The sequence below is a fragment of the Ornithodoros turicata genome, chromosome 4, assembly GCF_037126465.1.
Source record: "Ornithodoros turicata isolate Travis chromosome 4, ASM3712646v1, whole genome shotgun sequence".
In the NCBI taxonomy this organism is placed as follows: domain Eukaryota; kingdom Metazoa; phylum Arthropoda; class Arachnida; order Ixodida; family Argasidae; genus Ornithodoros; species Ornithodoros turicata.
Genome location: NC_088204.1, coordinates 9,088,499 through 9,110,390, shown reverse-complemented (window position 1 = coordinate 9,110,390; position 21,892 = coordinate 9,088,499). Strand labels below are relative to the sequence as shown.

The following is a 21,892-nucleotide window of genomic DNA, read 5'->3' as shown; positions in this document are numbered from 1 at the left end:
TCTTTCCAGTTGTTAGCTGCGTTCGTAGAGTGGCAGCACCTGTCCTTGCGCGGCAGCTCGCTTTGGGCTTCTTTGGCCTTGACAGCCTTGACACGTGGTTGACCGGCGTGATTAGTATCGCGCGTTCGTGGTGTACTCTGTGATGTTGATCGCAAATTGACACAGGCCGAAGTCCTGCTGCCCAGATTAGTGTTGTCCTCTGCTGTGTTCTGTTAACGGCACAAATGACGCACAATGAAGAGCGGTCACACTGGTTCAAAGAAGGCGCCATCGGCCTTGGTGGTATGTTGACAGCGGTTATGTCACTTACAGCGAATGCAGCACGTTCGTGATGACAACTGTCAAATTGCTCACGATCCTCATGTTCGTGCTGGCCTCAATGAGTAGCATTTCACATCTGCGTACATACATATATGGATATTTCCTAGCGAAAGATGATGCAACTCGGAATAATGTTAGCATACGATCAGCTACCCGCACGTGCTTGATGCTGTCATGGTATTATCACCTGTGAAGCATTTTTGCTTGCTTAGAGCATACTATGTATCAACATCGGCGTGGTAGTGCTGTTCTCTGAAACGGGTTCCTCAAGAAGTTTTTTTCAAGGAAAGTGGTGATTTTATCTTCGTAAGAAAACTGCAATTATCAGAACGCAGTGGTTGCGTACTCACCGGAAAGCGGCACCTGCGCCGCGCACACCTGTGCCTGCTCAGTGTCGTCTGCTAAGGCAGTATGCTTCTGGTTTGCATCATGACAACTTAGCACTCCCAAGTCAAGCGTACACTGTGGCTCTGGTTGATTAGCTGAAGCACTCAAGATATGTGCCGGCGATCACCATTTTGCCTCGTGAATGTGGGAGCAAAAATCGATTTTTTTTGTGCCACCTCTGCACAAGCCCCCATGGAGTTCCCCCTCGTCAAAAAAATATTTCTGGCTACGCCCCTGCACATGGGAGATGTGTTCCTCGACAGAAGTTATAATGGTCATTATACGTGCTTTAGCAGCCGCAGTATTGTAGGTTCTCGAATGTACAGTGGTGTACCCGATTCTACCCTTTCGAGATAAGTATCACTCGTCCAGTGACAATGCGGATCAATGCGCTGTACTCCTAGTGGTTGTCACTTGTACATACAGTACTCCCATAACAGTTATAGTTTGTGACATGAGACGTATAGTCTACTAGGCAATGACTTGTACACAATTTGTACATACTAACAGATAAGTCTGTATAGTTCTTGTTAGTTATAGTTAGTTAAGTAAGTGGGTCCGCAGGCTCGTAGGAACGGTTCTGCAAGCCCAACGCTACGTCAACATATTACACATATAAGAAGCTATCAGTTACAGCTGCCAGCAACTGCCAGTGACAGCAAGACCATCAGCATTGTTGCCAGACAACAGAGCTCTCTTATGTGACATTACAAATGGTTTCAAAGTTGCCTTCAAAGTAAAGGATATAACTATAATGCTGTCAGTTGAACACAAGCCATATCACAGTATAAGCCGTGTCATTGAATATAGATTTAATTCTTCAATTTGTTAATTGCTCGCTAAATACAAAATAGCAGTGATGGCCACTAATTACTTCTACAGTAGTTTAACTATAACTACTAACTACTTCGCGATGGAGTAGTTTAATTAGTAGTTCAACCACTTTTCAGGGGAGGTAGTTAAAACTACTACTTTAACTACTGCAATGTATTTTAACTACATCTATAACTACTTAACGTTGTCGATTCACACCAATCCCATTCTATAGTGTTCTTGGACACCTAAATATGAATCACAAGCAGTGATAAAAGTGAAGATTTAGTACACATGCACAGCACAATTGCTCTGCACCTCTGTTCTCATCAAATAAGTAGCTCAAGGAAAAAGTCGGAAGCACAATCGTGCCGTAAAGTTTGCGGCAAAATCGGACGTAGTTGGCGCCTGCAGTAACCTAACTACTGTAGTTAACTACTCGAAATAGTAGTTTAACTAGTAGTTGTCACTACATTTCTGCAAGTAGTTGATAACTACTTTTTAACTATAATCAAGTAGTTTAACTACATGTAGTTAACTACTGGCCATCACTGCAAAATAGTCTTCAGGAAACCTGAGCAAGGCTTCTAATGTGTGGCAACGAACTTTCAGTGGGTGTCCTCTATGGACTCACAAACACGTGCGTGGGGCACCCATTCGATACCATCAAGACGAAAATGCAGGCCCAAACGGGCTTCGAGAGCAGCAGCATGTTCCAGTCATTCAGCAAGACCTTCCGCAGTGACGGCATCCGTGGGTTGTACAGGTGGGGTGCTCCACTGACGGTCCTTTATGCCACTGATAAACTGCTTCTTAATCCCACTCATTTTGTTCCTTTCTCAGGGGTTGTGTTCCTCCTCTAATAGGATCAGGAATCTACCGGTCAGCCCAGTTTGCGGTTTTTGAAGCAATGTAAGTTTATGTCATCTTGCTGCCACGAGTGAATACAGAAGGAAAAAGCTGAGCTCTGTAATACTTTTCAGGTACACTTACCTTGACAGCCACACGATGAAAACGGAAATTCCGCTCACTGCGGGATTACAAATGTAAGTTGACATATCTATGCCAGGTGAGGGGCAAGAGACCCGAACTGGTTCTTTTGTTCACCAGACGCGTCGTTGTCGGTGGCGTCATCGCTTCTACAGCTCGGGCCATCATCGAATGCCCGCTCGAATATGCAAAGGTTGGTCTTCATTGCCTTCTGTGACATAAGTTGCTATGCAGCGTGACCAGCGTATTGTTAGCCTGTGTGATTATTGTAAATATTTACAGCTTGTGTTTATGGCTATAAGACACGATGCTCCTTAACTGTAAAGTGCAGTCGCAAGCAAAATTGTGGCAAAGCGACTTGCACTGTGCATGAACTTTTTAATATCTGCATGAACTTTTTAATATTTGTGGGACTACTCCGCAGCAATCTGTAGAAATGCAGAGCATTGTGTAGTGGCGATCAAAGTGTAAGTCTGTAACCTTAACTATTACCATCTTCTCTACTTTGTGACGGCAGATTAGCAGACAAATTGGAAGGACCTGGACGCTGAGAAAAGTGTACACTGTGAGTTTTTGAATTTTACCCATTTACAGAATGTTATAAACATTTTCCTTACGAACACTCAAGTTTTTCCCCCATCTGTTTGTCAGTTACCAGTTGTTAAGTTAGCAGTTACCAATTTAATTTACAAACGTTCTTTGTCATATCTTACATAGCAAGACTGCAGAAGCAATCTGCTGTACTGTTTGTCAACCCTCTGACAAGAGTCAGTTCTCCAGTGCTCCAGTAATGCTTCATGATGTCAGGGAAATATGTGTCCCAGCCTGTGCTTGTGTTGTGTCCAAGACCAATTGTTCAAGGGGTCGCAAATGTTTCACTACTAACCTTGCAAGTCAGCATTTGAAGTTGTCACACTTGCACACATTACGTCATGCATGCACATCACACGTGCATCGATATAAGATACATTCTGGACCCTGATGGCACCGGCATGCATTATTTGTAGAGCCTGACGGTTTAGGGTTTAATCCAATTCCTCCCTGAATTGAAGGTTGCCCCTTTAGGCTGAAACCCGATTTTTACCCGGCAAATTGCCCTCACTGAGATGTCTGTAGGAATGCACACTAACTTGTTTTGCAGGAAATGCAGTTACATCACCGTTTGTACCAAATTAGTGCAGTTAATTTGAGTAACTGAGCCTGACTTCTCCCCAAATTTATCATACTGGAAGTTTTTCCACCTGAATTCGCACAAATTTAGAGCACAGGTTAATTTACCCAATTTTTACCCTCAGAATTTAGAAAAAAATATTTCCCGAAAACTTCAGCCCCTAATTATATGCTTCACAGGGGTTTGGGGTTACATGGATTCGCACAGTGGGCCTCATGACTTCCTACTTCATCTTTGTTGACTCTGGGCGGAGGAACTTCAACGAGTACTTCCAGCGGCCGCTGCTGGGGCCTTTCCTCATCTCCGGGCTGGCAGCCACGGCTGCCTGGTGGATTGTCTGGCCGTTCGAGTACATGAAGTCTCAGGTGCAGGGGCACTATGGACAGTAAGTGGACCGTAGAATAAACTAATGTTTACACTGACTAGTGCAATAACATCTCGTTCTTGGAGCATGCTAGTAATCCTCGCAATGATACGATCCAGCAGATATTGTCCAGGCCTCGCAAGTATATCAGCGTGTGCGAGTACCTCTTCCCAGAAGAAAACTTCGTGCCGAATGGAATAACTTGACATAGTAACTTCCGGTCCCTTTGCAGGAACATGTCGCTGCTGCAGAGAATGAGTCACGTGTACCGGGAGAAAGGAGGCTTCTTTGCGATGTACCGTGGCATCGTACCTGGGTCTATACGAAGCTTTGTAGCCAATGGGACTAGCATGATCGTCATGTCCTGGGCGCAGAGAAAAGTGACGCAGCTAGGCCTTCGAGATTAGGTTGATATGCACGCATTCTAGAGTGATACCGGTGTCATTGAAAGTCAGAGGCTACAAGCAACGTGGATCCGCAAGAAGGTGCCAAGCTCACAAAATCACTGTCTCGGGAGTGTTTTTCGTAATGCAGTTGGTGAAAAACTTACCCTCGCAATATCCGTATCGCCCCAATGTCACGTTGAGGAAAACCTGTGTGGGCATCCCTGTTTAGTGGTTAGAAGCTGTGTTTACGATGTCGTGTTATGCATCGACTGTTTTCCGAAACTGTTGTGAGCCCCATGCCTCTGAAGTACTTATACTGGTTGTACTGAGCAGTTATGCAGCAACAGATGGACCAGTTTCTTGCTTACCATATCAACACTATTCCATTTTCCTGGAGCTTTGTTGTGGAGAAATATGATAAGCACACAAAAGGGGAACAAGGTTTAGGAAAACCACAGAGAGTGATTGATTGAAAGCAGTACAAAGAATGAGGTGTGCCTTTGTTTTACATATGTTTGCTTTGCATTGTTTGTTTTGTTTGTATATCTCTATTACTAGGAAGCATAATGTACAGAAACAAATGGTACGAAGAGATACTCTTGGTGACATCAGATTTTGATTGATAGATTGATTGATTTTAGAATATACTACTGATGTGCAATCCATTTTGATTGCTATTTTTCCATTATTATATATATATATGAGATTGCAGTATATATGCAGGTGCTACACTGCCATTGATTTATGAATTGCTCAAAGCTCAAAATTGCTATCGTGCCTTCAAATAAATACTCATAAAAGTTATCCTGTTTGCTTGAGTGGTGCTTGTTCGTGTAGAGTACAGGCGACATTAGTGCACATGTAAACTGCCCTAGCATGTTTAATAAATTCAGCGCACTGGCAAGCAACACAGTAAACAACGTAAGACTTGACGTTTCGGGGTCCCATACGGGCTTCATCATCGAGAAGTCTGCCCTAAACAGGACTGAACTAAGCGAACAATGCGTGCAAGGTAGGACACGTGGTAGACCTTGATAATCCATCCATTCTTGCACGGGAAACCAAGTAGGGTGTACGGAAGCATCTCGAATCCTGGTACATAAAGAAAACAAAAGATACTATCAACAAGCACCCTGGCCCTCTCGCAGACTGTTACACCCCACTAGTACATAAATAAGCAGTAGCGGGCAGGACGGTCCACTTCTGATGATGGGCCCCGTATGGGACCCGAAACGACAAGTCTTACGTTGTTCACTGTGTTGCTTGCCGGTGCGCTGAATTTATTAAACATGTCTACTCCCGCTCCCGGCCTCTGGACTATATTCAGACTGTCCTAGCAGTACAACGGTGATACTGATATTCCTTTGCTTTGCATGGTGAATGTCATGTAATTTTATTCCTCATCCAGGAATGTCTTTGTAAACGCACATCGTGGCGGTGGTGTAGCTGAGGAGACTGAGGAGTGTCAGGACTTTCTACCTGCGATTCTCTATCAGACTGGGAGGTGATCCGGGTTCGAATTCCGGCACCATTTGTACTGTCTTGGTGTTTTCCGCAGACGCTGTGAGGCAAATGTCGGCGCAGTTTCCCGTGAAGTCGGCCCGGGAGGTACGGTTCCTCCGAGTAACATGCCGCAACGTTTGCCGGAAACCGCTCATCAGTAGTTTTACTTCACCGTACGCTATAAACGAGCCGCACCCCTACATCATCGATTACGTTTCGCCGCCGTGCAAAGCATGCTGGTGGGCACCTATTAATCTTAGCCTTTTCGCCCTATCAGCAGACGCGTTTTTCCCTCGAACCAATCTTATCGTGACGTCACATGTTTGTAAACAGAGGGTCGTCTATAAACGAGCCGCACCCCTACGTCATTTATTACGTAACGCCGCCGCACAAAACATGCTGGTGGGCACTATCAGCTTTATCAGCCTATCAGCCGACGCGTTTTTCCCGCTTCTTGCCCACCACAGCAAAGTATATCCTCGAACCGGTCTTCTCGTGACGTCACATATTTGTAAACAGAGGGTCGTCCATGGCCTTCGCGAATGTAAGGGATAGCGTGATGATTCTGCGCACTGCGCGAAACTCTATGTTCTGCGTGTGCCCAGAACAGACAACGCTATCTCTTACGTACGCAAAAGTGGTCGCCAAGGTCATGCTGACGACTGGGAGGTGGTGGGTTGGAACCTTACCACCGGCTGTGCTGTCTGACGTTCTCCCTGGGTTTTCCGAAGACTTTTCAGACGAATGTCGGCACAGGTCCCCCTTGAAGTCGCCCCCCCTCCCGCTCCTTTCTGCTGTCCTCTCTCCATCTGTCCACATCTGTACGTTTATCTCATAGCCACAGTTGCTTCGCGGCGCAAACACGGAACAAAAAGAAAAGAAACTCACTAATAACACGCCACCAACCAACCGGCGATTTCTCTCAGCAATCACCATAATGTACGTCAATGTCAATCAATGCAATGCAATGTCAACTGCAATCAATGGACAGGTATGGAGCCGCGACTGCGCGAACACATTCTTCTATTTTTTTGTCTGAATCGCACTTGCCCTGACGATAGCACTACTTGACATTCCATGGGCCCCTGGATCACCACTGCCTTCCGGGCTCGGAAGCGCCTGTTTATTTTGCTCGTCCGACGATTCATTGCAATGAATGTTGTCACCCGCAAGGACAGGAAGGTGTGGCGCGACCGACGCCCCCAGCGGCAAGTGCAAGTGACCCGTTCCGACCCGACAAACTTGTTTGGGGCCAGAGAAGAAGTCGTCGGCATATGACGAGGATCGCGGGAGGACCATGGCGGCGGCTGGATGAGCGACCTTCATGGATGTGGCTGGATTCTGGGTACGGCTGACTGCCTTACTCTCCGTCTTTGACACAAGTACGTGGTACTTTCTTTTCATGTCGCCTGCGCCCTGTTGTTTCATCCGGGCGCATTGCAAACAGATAGCTTTCCGCCGCGTTAACATCCAGAAGCAAAGGCAGCGCAAAGAGGATGCTTATGATACTGATATACTGGGAGATGCGGCTTGGGCCGACTTCACTGGTCTGTGTTTGCGCAGGACTTTCTTTCCAGGGAGGGGGGGGGGAAGGTGCTGGAATCCTGAAGGCGGTTTGTGACCCACGTATCTGCTGTCTTCTTACGCTTATTTTGCCATTCTGGCAGGTATTTTGAGGGGCGTTCATTGTAAAATCTTTGAGGGAGATGGGAAACTCTCATTGAGCGCATAGCAGCACTGTGACGTCGCTCAAGCCAGCATGGTTTTCCGTAGTAGAGGTAATCTTGGGTGACAAGACCTCCGATAATTACCTACGGTGAGTAAACACAATTTGCAGCGATGATCGTCCTGCTTGCGACCAGCTATGTCGCCGTGGTTGCCGGGAAAGACCGGAATGTAACTATTGGGCACTATTTGCATTAAAAATTTTTGCGCCAGTTGTTAGTGGCACATGTGTTCCAGGGGGCGTATCTTGGCAGGTCCAGATGTCCTGCCTCCTCCTCCTTCAATTTCTGTCATCACCAAGTGCTTCAATGGACCTTATGCAGTACACAAATGTAGCATGCTGCCTTAGACCTGACCCCTTCCTCGGAAAAATTCCGGATCCGCCCCTAATGTGGACTGTTGCGATGATTTTATGCGGACAGAGAGGAGTGGATGGGCGACGCCGTCGGGGACGTGCTTCCGGCTGTTCACCCGGCAGAATCCGCACGAGCCGCTCTTCCTGGTCGCTTCGCAGAAGGAATCCATTCTCAACTCCACTTTCAATGCCAACTGGGAGACGAAGATTTACATCCACGGCTACCTCAACAGCGGGAAACTGCTCGCACCAGAGATGGTACTACTCGCTGCGGCGTGCATATATCGTCATCAGGGCACTGTTCCCGTCCGCAGGAGTTAAAAGACAGATTCCTGGTGCGAGGGGACTACAACGTCATCATGGTAGACTGGGGTCGTCAGTCCCAGGGCTTGTACGGACGCGTTGCGAACCAGGGAGTGCCCCAAGTGGCTCAAGAAGTAGCTGCCCTCATAAGGGTAATGCAGGTAAGTTAAAATGATTATGGATTTCGCTTTAAATGCGTCAGGGCAGAAGTGGTTCGTCTGTAGCGCTCGAGGCGTGTTTTCCTCCGCTTTCCTTCTCTTCGCCGCTGAAGAGGGTCTGTGCAGGGGTTTCCCCAGTACTCTTTCCTAACACCACCAGAGTTTTTACGCAATTGCACGATATCCCTCAAATGGAAACCGCGTGCATAAAATCTGGTCTCTGGGCTCCGTAATCTCTGGAGCTGCACAGGAGTGGAGAGCTCCACGGGCCCTTGTGCACACGTCTGCATAACCAATGGGTTTCGTCGCAGATCTTTCACCTCTCGCATAGTGATTCTGACCTCATCAGAGTGGTTAAGAAACTGGCTCGTCTGATAGATAAACGTCGTGGAGAGATGAAAAAACGTTCCTGTATTTCACCTTGAGTTGCATGTTCTGACAGAAGAGAACGAGAGCTCAACAGTGAGACTACATAAGACGCAAGGGGAGAGAAGAAAGGTCACGTTGTACAGACACACAAAGCGTTGTACACAAAAGGAAAAAGAAAAGAGAACGGAGCGAACCATAAACACACCGAAGCCACCCACTTCGTCCCGCCAGACCGCCGTAACGTATTAAACCCGACACTTGTCGTGATTATGGCCTGTGGAGTCAGACAGGGGTTCTCCGAACTGTATCAACACCGGAGATCCCGCTTCGAGATGGGTGGCATGTTATGGTTCCCTCTAATCTTCCTTTTTGTCTGATACTTCTACTGCTATGATTTGGTTAGAGTACAAGAAATTCACACTATAAGAATACAGAGCAAAGAAAACGAAACCCGTGCCTTGAAAGCGGCAGCACAGTGAATGGAGATATGTGTTCTGTTTAGACAATGGAGTAATTCAAAAAGGAGATTTGCGCCACGTCGTGGTCCAGATTAGGTACGTAGATCCCCTTAGTATATATGCTTGTAAATGACCGTATGCGGTTTTACATTGAAATAACATGTCCCATCCTGTATAGACCAACCACTCCTCTTTCCATTTATCATACCAATTCAAATGCCGTAACGTTGTCCTAGTATAACAAAGTGGTGGTAATGGTGCACAGAACGTGACGGGAGCCAACTGGAAGAACTTCCACCTGATCGGTACCAGCATCGGCGCCCATGTTGCTGGATTCGCCGGAAAATATCTCAATAGCCTCATTGGGAGGATCACAGGTATAATAATGAACTGCAGGGAACGCCGATAAACATGTACTTAGACACGCAGGCCTGGATCCAGCCTCGCCCCGTTACAAAGGCCTTCCTCCTGAGCGGAGACTGTCCAGGACAGACGCCCAGTTTGTGGATGTTATTCACACAGATACATCAGGGATGGTGCCATTTGGGGGCTTCGGTAAGTAGGACCTTTGACGGGCAGGATAGGAACCGTGCATTCACACGAGCAACATCACCACGGAATATTCCACTGGAAGGAAACGCCAAAAACTGTTCACTGAGCACAAGTTTTGTGTTGAGCATTCGCATTGTGCCGGGATATCAGGTGTTACGTACTGCACGCGTAGCAGACGACAGCGTCCACTTCTTTTCCTGTGGTCTGCTAGTACGGATTATCTTGTGGCTGCACCGTAGGATATTTTCCACGGTTAATGCCAACACCACCCAGAGACAAAGCCTGATCACTTGAGCCACGTGACATAACAATTAAGAGTCCGCCAATCACGTCGTTGCTTTCAGCGGCCGCAGCTATACAAACGAGCCGCCATCAGCCGTATGGGCAGCCACTGGTAGCCACAGAAAGCCTGTGTTTCAAAATCGTCTGCGGCGATTGGCAGACGTCTTGGCTGACTGGTGCGATTGGCGGACTTTCCGTGTCTACGTGCGAAGCAGTGAGAGGAGGCATTCAGCAGGCCTTTTGTATCTAGGTGGCGTTGGCGTTGCACGAAAAGAGATGCGTTGAGCTTGTCCCTTTGGCTTTGTATGTATTTGTCCCTTCTATGTTGTTCTAGCCTCAGAACATCAGTTCTTTCATGCGTTGAGCGTTCGCGCTTACGTTGTAGCAGAAGGCAATGTCGTTTTTCGCATCTTCCGCCAAAGTACTCTGGGGAATGTCGCTCTTGTGAATACGCGGTAACCACACAGGGAATCTCCGGATCAGTGGTTTACCCAGAAGTTCGTCATTGGTGGTGGTGGTGGTGGTGGTGGGGGGGGGGGGGGGGTTCCGCAAGGGGGTGTACTTACAAGCTTTTCAGAAAATATTGCGCAATCACACAAAATTTTAGGGGGTATCCTCCAGATTTTGGGGGGTGTAGGGGGGCTCTGGATAAATCACTGCTCCGGATCTCTGCGGTACTTAGCCTACTCGTGACAATAGCTTGCGAATATTGTATGAACACAGCTTCCCTTCGGGGCAGGGCTAAAGGAGCCCATCGGACACGTGGACTTCTACCCCAATGGTGGTGACAAGCAGCCAAACTGTTCGCGTAAGTTACGCCTGCACACACTTGGGATCTGCCTGTCGATGTCACGTGACCTTCCATAGGTGCTGACGTGCTGTGCGAACATCTGCGTTCGTACGACTACTACTTGGAGACCATCACTCGCGCTGGTTCTTGCACCATGGTGGGCTTTGTGTGCTCCGACTGGGAATCCTTTCAGGAGGGACATTGCACCGAGTGTGGTCCCCGGGACGATCGGTGCTTGCTCTTCGGTGAAGGAGCTGCCGAGAAAGGTCTTCTGCACGACCGCTCCAAGTCTCTCACAGTTTATCTCAGCACAGGAGGATATTACCCGTATTGCTGTAAGTACGCGTATGTCACATTGCTGTATGTAACACGTATTTCGTGTACTGCGCTTATTAAACAATAGAGAGTTCTAAGAAAACGTACAAGTTCCACGATAACGTTTCCGAAAACATGATGAGAAAATTGCCTTATTCCTTTGGAGTGGATGACATCACGTTGCTGATATCTGCTGACAGCGATACGGAATCGGAGGTCGCTGACGATTTCCTAAAATTCCCTAATAGGGAGTTTCACACAAAGAAGAAAATACACCTCTACCCGAGAAACGTCATCATGACGTGGGTAGACAGACTGAAACCGAAACAAATCCGAAGGGGAGGGATGGGTTCCACGGATGTGCACTTGTTCGCTGCCTCATATTGAAAGAAAAGTAGGGCCGAAGGTCGCGTCCCTTTCAGGGACCATCGCAATCCCCTCAAGACCGTGGCTTTCGGGCGTAGTTCAGCTCTACCAAATTGGTGGCGCTGTCGAACACTATGACGTCATTTGTTTACAAACAGGGAGAGGTCTATACACCAGGTGGCTTTACGAGGTAACATTGTGCGCAGTGTACCACTACCAGGTGAGGTTAGAAGTGATCGCCGACCTGACCAGCAGACAACCCGGACGCAATGGGTCTCTCACCTTGAGCATCGGTCCAAAGGTGACCTTGGACATCCCCCTCCGACCAGTGTAGGTAGACTCTTCTTTGCTTGGTCCCACCTAAAAAGAGTTTGTGCTGCAGCGTCGGGTACAAATCATTGGTGCAGAGCTACACGAAGCTGGTGACTTCGTTGGAGCCCCTGGATCACATCGCCGAGATGACCATCACGAAAATGGTGGACTTGGCAAGCCTGGAGTCTCTCGTCAACTTCGTTTACATGAAGCCATTGAACTATGCTAGTCACAGGTACGCGTCGAAACAGCGCATCCCAAGCAGAGTCATCGTTGGGAGAACGGTAGGAATATAACCGTGGATTTTCCGTTGCAGGGAGCAAGTTGTGCGCTCAAAATTGTTCTGTCCCTTCGGAAGCAGCGTCGCGCAGAAGACGCTTTCGGTGCTCAAACTGGCAGCCTGCACTTCGGCGTGATGATTTCAATAAACACCTTTTTTGTTTTCTCACTCATTTTATTCTGACATCGTACGACTCGGGGGCTCGTTGGTTATCATGTCCGTCGACATCTTATACCCCTGTCACACGGGCATTTTCGATCGTGCTCGACCGAACCTGCTTGAACCCAATGCAGATCGGATGGTGCTACATGGCCGCTTCCAAGCAGGATCGAACTTTGATCCCGCTTGACTCAAGACAGTTCCCATAACAGGATTGAGAATTTCAAGACGGCTCGACGGCCGCCATTTGCATCCTCGACCCCGGTGAACTGTCATAACTCAAGACGGACATGCGCGCGAAGCAATAAATGATGCTTACATCGGTATACGATAAATTACCACTAATATCGCTGTTATATAGGAAACGCGAAATTAATGAGTTCCGTTTATTCATTTGCACAGGTCAACCATTCAATGAGCATTGAAAGTGGCCGTGTAGCATCGTCAAAACTCGAGCGTGCTCGGGAAGTTTGATGCAGATCGGATTCGAGAAGGATCGAAATGCCCGTGTGACAGGGGTATTATGCAGAGGCCACATGCTTTTCATAAACATTTCATCATTGCAACCTATGTGGCCTTCTGTTATGTTCTGCGTGCACCGTGTTAACCAACACGTTTCTGCACAATCTAGTGATTCTAAAAGAGATGGTGAAAACTGCAAGTTTACCAAAATTGTATTACCACATGAGCAGTATAGAGGCCCTATTGTAATGCTTACAAAACATGCAGATCCACAAAGGTAATCAACTTTTATGCACTCTTGTGGCGAGGCTAATTCTTCAGTGGTGAAAAATATTAAGATATTTTCAAAATATTTGAATTTTTTTTCTTCTTCCACCTCAGATGCTGACCATTATCCACCGAGTGAGATTGGAGAAGGGAATTTGTAGCCTTCTTCTTCTTCAACCTCAGACACACCTAACTATAACCTAACCTTCTTCTTCTTCATCCTCGGGGAAATGGCCGTTATCCACTAAGGGCGATTGGCCAGTGCCAGATGAGGCCTAACCTAACCTAACCTAACCTTCATCCCGCTGTGTTTCTTTTTCTTTCTTGAGCACCTGGGGGTATAGCCAACTCTGAACCCAAATCCTAGTTACGGTTAGTCCTGACCTCCTGTATCCTGTCTGGACATAACGCCCATCAGCCTCCGACTTTGTTGCAACGGTTCTCAGACGAGATGAATATAAAACTAAATTTTATTTAGTGCGCTATAGCTGTGTTTCCCCGGCTGTCCGCTAACACCATGCTGAAGAAAAAGACACCTCGTCACCTCGTGCCGTACGTGAAGTGCAACTGCTACGCGCCACTTTTGACGAAGAAGAAGAAGACGTGCGACTGGCGAAAGACAGAACGTCTTCCAGTTGGTAGAGCATCAGGTCGACCAAGTTCCCTCGAAGGGGTGTCATCATGGACGCAACCTCTGGCGATGGTTCGCAAAGGATCCAGGAGGCAAGCACACTTTCTTTTAAAGTTAAGGCAGTTTTAGTTATAAGGAGCCGTCACTGTGCATTGCGCAAAACACTGTTTGGGACATGGGCAGTGAGGACCTCTTATTTCTTAGGGCTCCCGAGCCCTGTTTTACAACTGCCCGTGCTGGTTTGTCACGCTAACACACACGTGGAAGTCATTTCTTCGCCTGTGCGTGAGCATCAATTTTGATGCAGGGCATGTGCAGCGAAGAGCACCTATTGCAAATGTCTCGCTTTTGCCAAACGTTATGGGAGGAGCGTCCCATGACGGACGTGGAGGTGCACGTCGAGACGCGGGTCTTCCCGGCTCACAAGTTCATCCTCACCTGCCACTCGCCGTATTTCCTCAAACTTCTACTCAAAACGAAGCCGGAGATGCTGAAGGTGCGCGACAATGGGATATATTCCTGGTATAAAGGGCACGTCACATTTGCAGGTTCAATTGAACGGAATCACTCAAGGTTCCTTTCAAGTGTTGCTCAAGTATATGTACACTGGGCGCTTGGAACTGACCTGTCAAAACATTGTGGACGTCTTCCAGGCGGCTAAGCACCTTCAGATGAAAAACATTAAAGAGAAATGTGCAGAGGTAAGAAACCGTGGATGCCCCGTTGTGGTCGCGTCAGGCGATGGACGTTGCAGGTGCTGACCAGCTCCCCTGACGAGCCGCTGCACGCCCTCTTCGTGTATGTGTCTGGAAAACGGCTGGGAACCAAGGCCGCCTGGCAGAAGGCTTTCAAGACGATCCTGCATAACTTCCAGCAGGTCATGCACTTCCCGGAGTTCATACAGCTTGATCTGGAGCACGTCTGCGAAATCCTCAGCGCTGACGTCATTCAAGCACACAGGTCGGCGCACAATTCCTTGATATTGATTTCATTGTGGTGACCATTATAAACATGTGACGGTACAGTGTATGAGCCGTAGTCATAGTGGATATATGTATGTTAATACAAATAAGTTTCGTCGTCAGTGAGTGCGAGCTGTTCTGGTGGGCGCTCAAGTGGCTGAACGCAGACTGGAGCCGTCGCGAGTGCGAAGCGGTGCAGCTGCTCAAGTGCATCCGCTTCTCTGCGATGCAGATGAAGGAGGCCGTCGCTTGCTTCCACCCACCGCTTTTGCCGCAGGTCATCGAGATACCGCAAGTGCGCGAGATGCTCAACAACGCAGTCTGGTTAGCATAACGGTGTTCCCACATTTTCGACGCTGTCTCGTAAATGCGACAGCTCCAGCGAGTTAATTTTCCCCCTTTCCAGCTACATATCGGCGAAGCAAGTAGGCCAGGAGAAGAAGTTTAAACAGTATACACATTCGCCTCGTCAGTTCCTGGAAACCAGTCCTCCATACACGGTAACTTATTGAAAGTTTCCGGGATTGTTTTACTGTGAGACATGACATAATTTTGTTTAACAGAGGGAACAGGGCATGGGCGACTCGGCGAGCAGTGTCGTGGCAGCATCGTCTGTACGGGGAGCGTCACCGGCTGGAGAGGTCACAGAAGACGTGCACCGGCAACAGGTGACCGGTCATAATGTTTCTTCTGTTTTCAAACGTTTTCAGTCGGCCATCTTGGACACGAATACGCTGCGCGCACAGGCCTCAAGTGCTGTGGTCTCGTACCAGGCCGATGGCGCTAGCAACTCTGCTGCACCATAAGAATCGCTTGGACATGTCCTCCGTGAAGGTCGTTAAAAACGGGTCGCCGTATGCTGAGACTTCAGCGCACGCGTTGACGAATCAGAAATGGTGCTCAAAATATACCTCTGCCCGAGGAACGTCATCATGACGGTAGACAGATTGAAAAATGTCGTTTCAGATTCCCGTCAGTGAAGTAGACACGGAGGAGGTCGTGACGACTGACCCTGTCCTGTACCAGATGATTCAAGATCTGACACCATCGCCCATCGAATGGGAGCATTACAGAGCTAAGGCTTTGCCCGATAACTTCCGCTTGCGCCACGGGGAGAACGGATGTTTCCTCATTGGTGGCATGGACACGGATTTTCCGCACCAACTTTCCACAGGTGCGTCAGTATCCCTAAGCGGCACTTCCATGGGTGGATCCGGGAATCTCTTGCGGGGTCTGGTGTATAGGACAGCATGCTACGTACTCTGCCTAAGATCAGTTGAAGCACTCGATGACAACTGACTGAGTGGGAGGGACAAGATATCCCTTCCAAGGTCCCCCTTTGGACACTTCACTCTCAAACCTTTCTGGATGTCTCCACAGGATGCGTTGTGCTTGCTTATCAAGAGTCCTTCGACCGCTGGCAGCGAGTGGCAATGATGCCCGAACCGAGACATCACCATGCAGGTGCCATAATAGACGACAACGTCTACATCGTCGGTAAGAATCGTGCTTAGAATCGTCATCGCATATTCTGGGTAGAGATGCAGGAACGAACTTCTCGTAGGTGGCTACAGCACCCGTCGGACATTGACAGGAAAGTGGAGCCCCTTATCGAGCTGTGTCTCCTATAACGTGGTGAAGCAAGAGTGGACGAGTATGGCCGACCTGCGTCACGGCAGAGTATACCATGGTGTGGCGTCGGTCGCGGGAAAATTGTTCGTCGTCGGGGGAAAAGATCGCCGAGGCAGGTGTGGGATAATTTGCACGAGTATGGTTCCTGCGGAGCCTCGCCGTCACACTTGGTTTTCAGGATTTTAGGTGCTTTGGAATGCTGGGACCCGTGCACTGGACGCTGGCAGTTCCTGGGCGACCCTCCAGGTCTTATGCCTCGCATGGCTTCAGCCGTTGCTGCCACGGAGTCGCGTCTGTGGCTCTGCGGAGGGATTACGCAGCTCGGCTCCGACCTGTACGTCGTTTCGGATGTCGACTGCTACGATGTTCTCTCCAACAGGTAACTTTGAGAAGCGTCAGAAAGGAGTGTCGCATCAAGGTATACTGGTGCACACGCAGGTGCATCCCGGGGCCTCGTCTGCCGTTCCCGTGTTGTTTCGCAGCGGTGGCAGCTCTCGACGACGATTCTCTATTGCATGTTGGCGGCCTTTCGCTCACCCGGCACCGGGACCAGTGGGCATTCCGCAGCCGATCCGAGGTGTTGCTCAGTAGGCCGGGGCTTCCATGGGAGCCCATGACTTCGTTGCGGGAGCCGCGACATGGCGCCTCCATATGCTGCACCTGGGGTCAGTTCTAAAGTATTATTGACTGCGCACGACGGCAACCTGGTATAGCTGCCTTGCTCGTTCAGGAAAGTGACCTTGTGTTATGGCACCACAGCTGTAATGATGTGTTTTCGCATTTAAGTTTTCGCACGCCACTCCTTAGATACTTAGCTCTCCAAAGCGGTAAACGTCATAACCTGGAGATACGCAGCTTTGCTCCATCGAACTTTTCGCTTTTGCAATGTCGGGCGTATTGGAGCTGGTTACATGTAGTACGTACGATACAGTTCAGGTGCTTCAGTAATGCCGTACGGTAGCGTAGAGCGCGAAAAGGAAACTATGGCGAAAATTTATTTTGTATTGTGGTAGAGGGAAGCGTGTTCTTGGCTGGTGGCATGTCTACGTCGAGGAGACGCCCCCCTGCGGAGCTGTGGACTGCTACGCGTCCGGAATGGAGCTTGCGTGGGACATCTGCCCTTCCTGGGCCACTAGCTGGGACGCTGCTTCTGCCGCTGCCTCACTGAAAGCCATTCTGGCAACATTGCCAGACGTGGCACGATTGTGTGGTCACCATTGACCACCAATAGGGCGACGCGTACACGCAAAGTACGCAAAGTACTACGATGTGGTAAATGCAGCCATGTTGACGAGCCTATCAAATTCTATAGTAGTAATAAAAAAAAGCCCATCTGTTGAAATTGTGGGGCTATTTGCATAGTACTATATTACCTGTTTGCTGCTGGGGGTGGGTATCAACCTTGGTTTGTACACGTGACGTCCGACTGCTGCTCACGTGCGCGGTGACTGCTGCCCTACTTTGTGTGGTGTGACCGTGTCCTTCACCGTCAGATGTCGTCATTGCGCCTGAGTCGTAGGCCATGGTCGAAGGTCATGACGAGCAGCTTGAGCTCGGACGCCGGTCCAACGGTCACTGTCTATATCTTTGCTCATTGCTGTATATTTATTTTTTGTATATCTCCATCTGGTACTCTTATTATTATTCGGAGCTGCTAGGTGTACCAAGCTGGCTGCTCCAGCAAAGAATAATTTGTCGTCTGGCGTAGCGTGCTGCCGAGGTCAGCGATTAAAGTAGGCAGGTCTCTCGTGATGGTCTTTTCCTGCCGATTACGGCATCCCTTCCCCCTCGCATCTTTATCTTCTTGTGCACCTGTTGTGTTGTGCCCACAACAGGTTACCGCTCTAAGACTCCGCAAAACGCGGTGCACGCCTATTGCCATACAGAGTGGAGTAGTTATGTCGTCCCTGTTCAGAAATTGTCATTTATAACCTGGTTACCATACAACTGTGTGTGTTAGCTCAGTGCTGTTTAACAGCGCCATTTTTCAGCGTTGCGCAATGCCCCTATTTGATCCACTATACCGGGTGTTTCAGTTAAAGCCCCGGGCAAAATAATTCGCGACCGGGTGCACCAATCGACGAACTTCCTTTTTTGCAAGTATCTGTCCGATACCACCTACAAGCTGCGCACCGTGTGAATGAGGGGGAGGCGCTCATTAGTTAAATAAAAATCGGAATGAGTTTCGAACTTCTAAAGCAGGGCGCTGTCGGCATTAAAACGGGTACTACCCCTTTTAGGACCTTCAGTGGACACCTTTTAGAGAAAAATCGGCCACCGAAGCGGGTCATTTGTTGCAGTAATTTATTGGTTTCGGTTTACATGTTTTTGTCGCGGCTCATCGTAGTGAAGTACAAAAGTACGCTCTTCCGCTCCCTTATATCCACCAATGAATTATGTCCTTACACCATTGAATTGCACCAATGAATTACGTCCTTTTGCGCTCCACCGCGACCAGCCACGACCAAATATGTAAACCGAAACCAATTAATCACAGCAACAAATGACCCGCTTCGGTGGCAGATTTTTCTCTAAAAGGTGTCCACTGAAGGTCCCAAAAGGGGTAGTACCCATTTTAATGCCAACAGCGCCCTGCTTTAGAAGTTACGTTTTTTTTTTACGAAACTCATTTGAATTTTTATATAAATAATGAGCGCCTCCCACTCATTCACACGGTTCGCAGCTCGTAGGTGGTATCGGACAGATACTTGTAAAAAAGAAAGTTCGTCGATTGGTGCACCCGTTCGCGAATTATTTAGCCCGGGGATTTAACTGAAACACCCGGCCGGTATAGACATTCTTTCTATACGCACCGAACTTCATTGTTCTCAAGAGAGAACTGATGTTCTGAGGCTGGAACAACATATAGAAAGGACAAACACATACATGTCCTGGCTAACCTTTTCAGTGACCTTCATCTTTCATCGTTCATTGTTCTCGTTGCGTCCAGACTACTGACATGTGACCCGTTATGCGTTGAACTATAAACCGAGCGTTCTTCTAAGCCTCAGGGGGAGACGAAGGAACAGCACCAGACGGGAGAAGCCGCAAATTGAATTTCCTACGGAGTTTGCCTCGGCGAAATGAATGATGCACAAACTTCACTAGAGCGCGCCATCGGATTCTGAATAAAATATCGGGCGTCGGAAAACATCGGATTGTGCTGGGCCGCTGCGGAAGTTACAGGAATGCTGAGAACCCGAATTCTTGTAGTGTAATTACATAGTAAACCGGCAAATAGAGAAGTATACGGAATAGCGCGCAACTCTCGCGCTCGTATTGCGTAGCTGACTTCGTTATGCGACGAACTTAGTACATTCGAGGGGTGTTCAAGTGAAACCGGGACTTTCTGTCCCTTATCTTGAGTGTACAAATGGCTCGTGCTACTTCATTTTCGTGATTTTCACTCGCGACCACGTGTTCACCACGTGATGGTCCAAAGTTTGTGCAAAACAGAAGACACGTGCTGGACAAGATGGCCGACAACGAGGTGAGCGCGCACATCGAACAGCGAATTGTCATGAAGTTTCTCGTGAATGAAGGCGTAAAGTCATCTGAAATTCACAGAAGACTTCATGCTCAGTATGGCCACGACACACTTAACCGCAGCAAAGCGTTTGAGTGGTGCGAACGGTTCCGAGACGGCCGCACATCAGTGCAGGACGATCCCGGCCGGGGCGGCTCAGAGCCCAGTGTCAGAGTTCCTGAGAAAATCCAGCTTGTGGAGCACCTGATCCTCAAGGACCGAAGGACCGAAGGATAACATGTCTCGAACTGGCTCGAAAGACGGACCTTTCTGTGGGAACGTTGAACACTATCATTCATGCACACCTCCAGTTTCGGAAAGCCGGGTCTCTTCACCAAAGGAGTCCTCGTCCTAGAGGACAATGCACGTCCGCATACCGCGCATCTCACGACAACCACCTTACGGTAACTTGGCTGGGAGTTGCTGCCACATCCCCCTTACAGTCCAGACCTCGCCCCCAGCGACTTCCATCTCTTCGGGCCACTGAAGGCGTTCCTTGGGGGCCGCCACTTCAGCTGCGACGACGAAGTCAAGAATGCGGTCCGATCATGGCTGCTACGCGCCGGTAAGGATTTCTACGTTGCTGACATCTAAGCCGTCGTGAAACGCTGGGACAGTTGCATTGGTGCAGCTGGAGATTACGTTGAAAAATAAAACTAATTTCTCGCCTGTAAGTTCATTTTACTTTTGCGAAAAATGAAAAGTCCCGGTTTGACTTGAACGACCCTCGTATGTTACCGAATATATGAAAACTCTACGGTTGGCTTACTTTACGCAATGACAACCGGGAGAAGCACTTCAATATTCCGACGAGATTCGTCGCAGTCCCGAGGGATCGGGCGACAGGTGTTCGTTCCGTTCACTGGATGATGCCATGCAATTTCCTCGTCGATACTGTGCGCCAGCACCGAAGCAGTAAGAGCGCAGAAGTCTGATATCTTTTCCAATATGGCGGTGCTCGGTCTGTATATACTTTGACCATTTCGTACGCGTGTGACGCGTGGAAATGATGCGGGGCCGTTTGAACCTGAAACAAAGATGCACGTTCCCGTTGCATTCAGGTTATACAAAAGTAAATTCGTTTTAGAACTTGTCCGTCTCTAAGCAGATAGTTCCAAGCCGAAATTAACGTTAGCAGCGTGGCCCGAGTGCAGAAACAGTTGCGCAGAACTACTAAGACACGGATGAAAAGGAAGAATAATGGTTTTTAAGTATGGAACAGTATGGATATCCAGTGCCATCAACTCGGCATGCGTTCTTGCACCGGCTTGAGAGTGCATGTAAGGGCCCGTACTCACACTGGGTACACATGTGCGGAGACCGCCTGCGGGTTGCCGCTGGGCGGCAAGAAAGAGTGAGTGCCGCCCAGCAGCCGCTATCGCTCGCGGTTTCCGCGGCTCTCAAGATTTCGACGCTGACGACGCTGTCAACGTGCTGCAGGCTTCGTGGGAGGCCGGAAGAAAACAAGTGCGTGACGCAATCTTCGTTGATCACCTGACTGGCAGACGATACGCGGCATGCCGCTAAAAATCGTGCATTGCGCGATCAAGGAAATGCGGAGGCGGCTTCTCCCGCACCGCGGCAAGAATTTTCCGCTCTTCGTACGCGTTGCCGCGCGCATTTACCGCATGTGGGTGTGGGTACGCGCCTATGGGCATGCGCATGACTTTGAGGCGCTGGAGAGGGTTATCTCCGTCTTCAATAGATGGCGCAGTATGAGGACGACAGAAGTGGGGACTAGTGGGGAGACCGCACGAAAGGCGCCGGCTCGTCGGTCCCACTCCGGACCGGTTTTCGTCCTTTGTGCTACCAACGTGGATTTGTTTTGACGCGCTCCGAGCGTGGTTCGTTGGAGAACCGCTAGGATACGACACGTATGTGAAAAAGGTCCATTCAGTGCAACGTGCGTTGCGTTTCATTGGTCTTTTCGTTCGCTCTTCGTTCGTTTTTCCACTGAAACCCACACTGCACGGCGCTGCACGAAAACGACTAGAGGAATTCGCCATCAGTAGTTATGCGTTTCAAATTATCTTATCATACCAACAAATCGAAC

General features: G+C 48.8%; 3 protein-coding genes across 4 annotated transcripts; all 3 read left to right on the top strand.

The window, feature by feature from the left end:
- The first annotated feature begins 34 nt into the window (after nt 1-34).
- Nucleotides 35-5,236, top strand: LOC135390966 (mitochondrial substrate carrier family protein L-like). Of its 2 annotated transcripts, none has more exons than XM_064620985.1 (8): nt 35-282; nt 2,134-2,287; nt 2,365-2,433; nt 2,505-2,567; nt 2,632-2,704; nt 3,029-3,076; nt 3,862-4,067; nt 4,169-4,267. In XM_064620985.1, exons 1-8 carry the CDS (start codon nt 225-227, stop codon nt 4,245-4,247), a joined length of 750 nt encoding a protein of 249 aa, XP_064477055.1. In that variant the 5' UTR covers nt 35-224; the 3' UTR covers nt 4,248-4,267. The 2 variants fall into 2 exon arrangements, with proteins under 2 accessions (XP_064477055.1, XP_064477054.1); XM_064620984.1 differs by lacking the exon at nt 4,169-4,267 and adding an exon at nt 4,279-5,236 and having other exon boundaries at nt 42-282.
- A 1,199-nt stretch (nt 5,237-6,435) lies between these two features.
- Nucleotides 6,436-12,362, top strand: LOC135392684 (pancreatic triacylglycerol lipase-like). The gene is made up of 10 exons (XM_064623410.1): nt 6,436-7,317; nt 8,083-8,273; nt 8,330-8,479; nt 9,569-9,680; nt 9,733-9,858; nt 10,877-10,945; nt 11,005-11,262; nt 11,815-11,938; nt 11,991-12,155; nt 12,237-12,362. The coding sequence occupies exons 1-10, from the start codon at nt 7,260-7,262 to the stop codon at nt 12,334-12,336; spliced, it is 1,353 nt and encodes a 450-aa protein (XP_064479480.1). The 5' UTR covers nt 6,436-7,259; the 3' UTR covers nt 12,337-12,362.
- A 1,327-nt stretch (nt 12,363-13,689) lies between these two features.
- LOC135392683 (kelch-like protein 24) lies at nt 13,690-17,654 on the top strand. The gene is made up of 13 exons (XM_064623409.1): nt 13,690-13,811; nt 14,027-14,215; nt 14,268-14,420; nt 14,474-14,679; nt 14,805-15,005; nt 15,088-15,181; nt 15,245-15,349; nt 15,648-15,855; nt 16,062-16,178; nt 16,246-16,429; nt 16,492-16,692; nt 16,752-16,978; nt 17,327-17,654. The coding sequence occupies exons 1-13, from the start codon at nt 13,770-13,772 to the stop codon at nt 17,479-17,481; spliced, it is 2,082 nt and encodes a 693-aa protein (XP_064479479.1). The 5' UTR covers nt 13,690-13,769; the 3' UTR covers nt 17,482-17,654.
- The last annotated feature ends 4,238 nt before the right edge of the window (nt 17,655-21,892 follow it).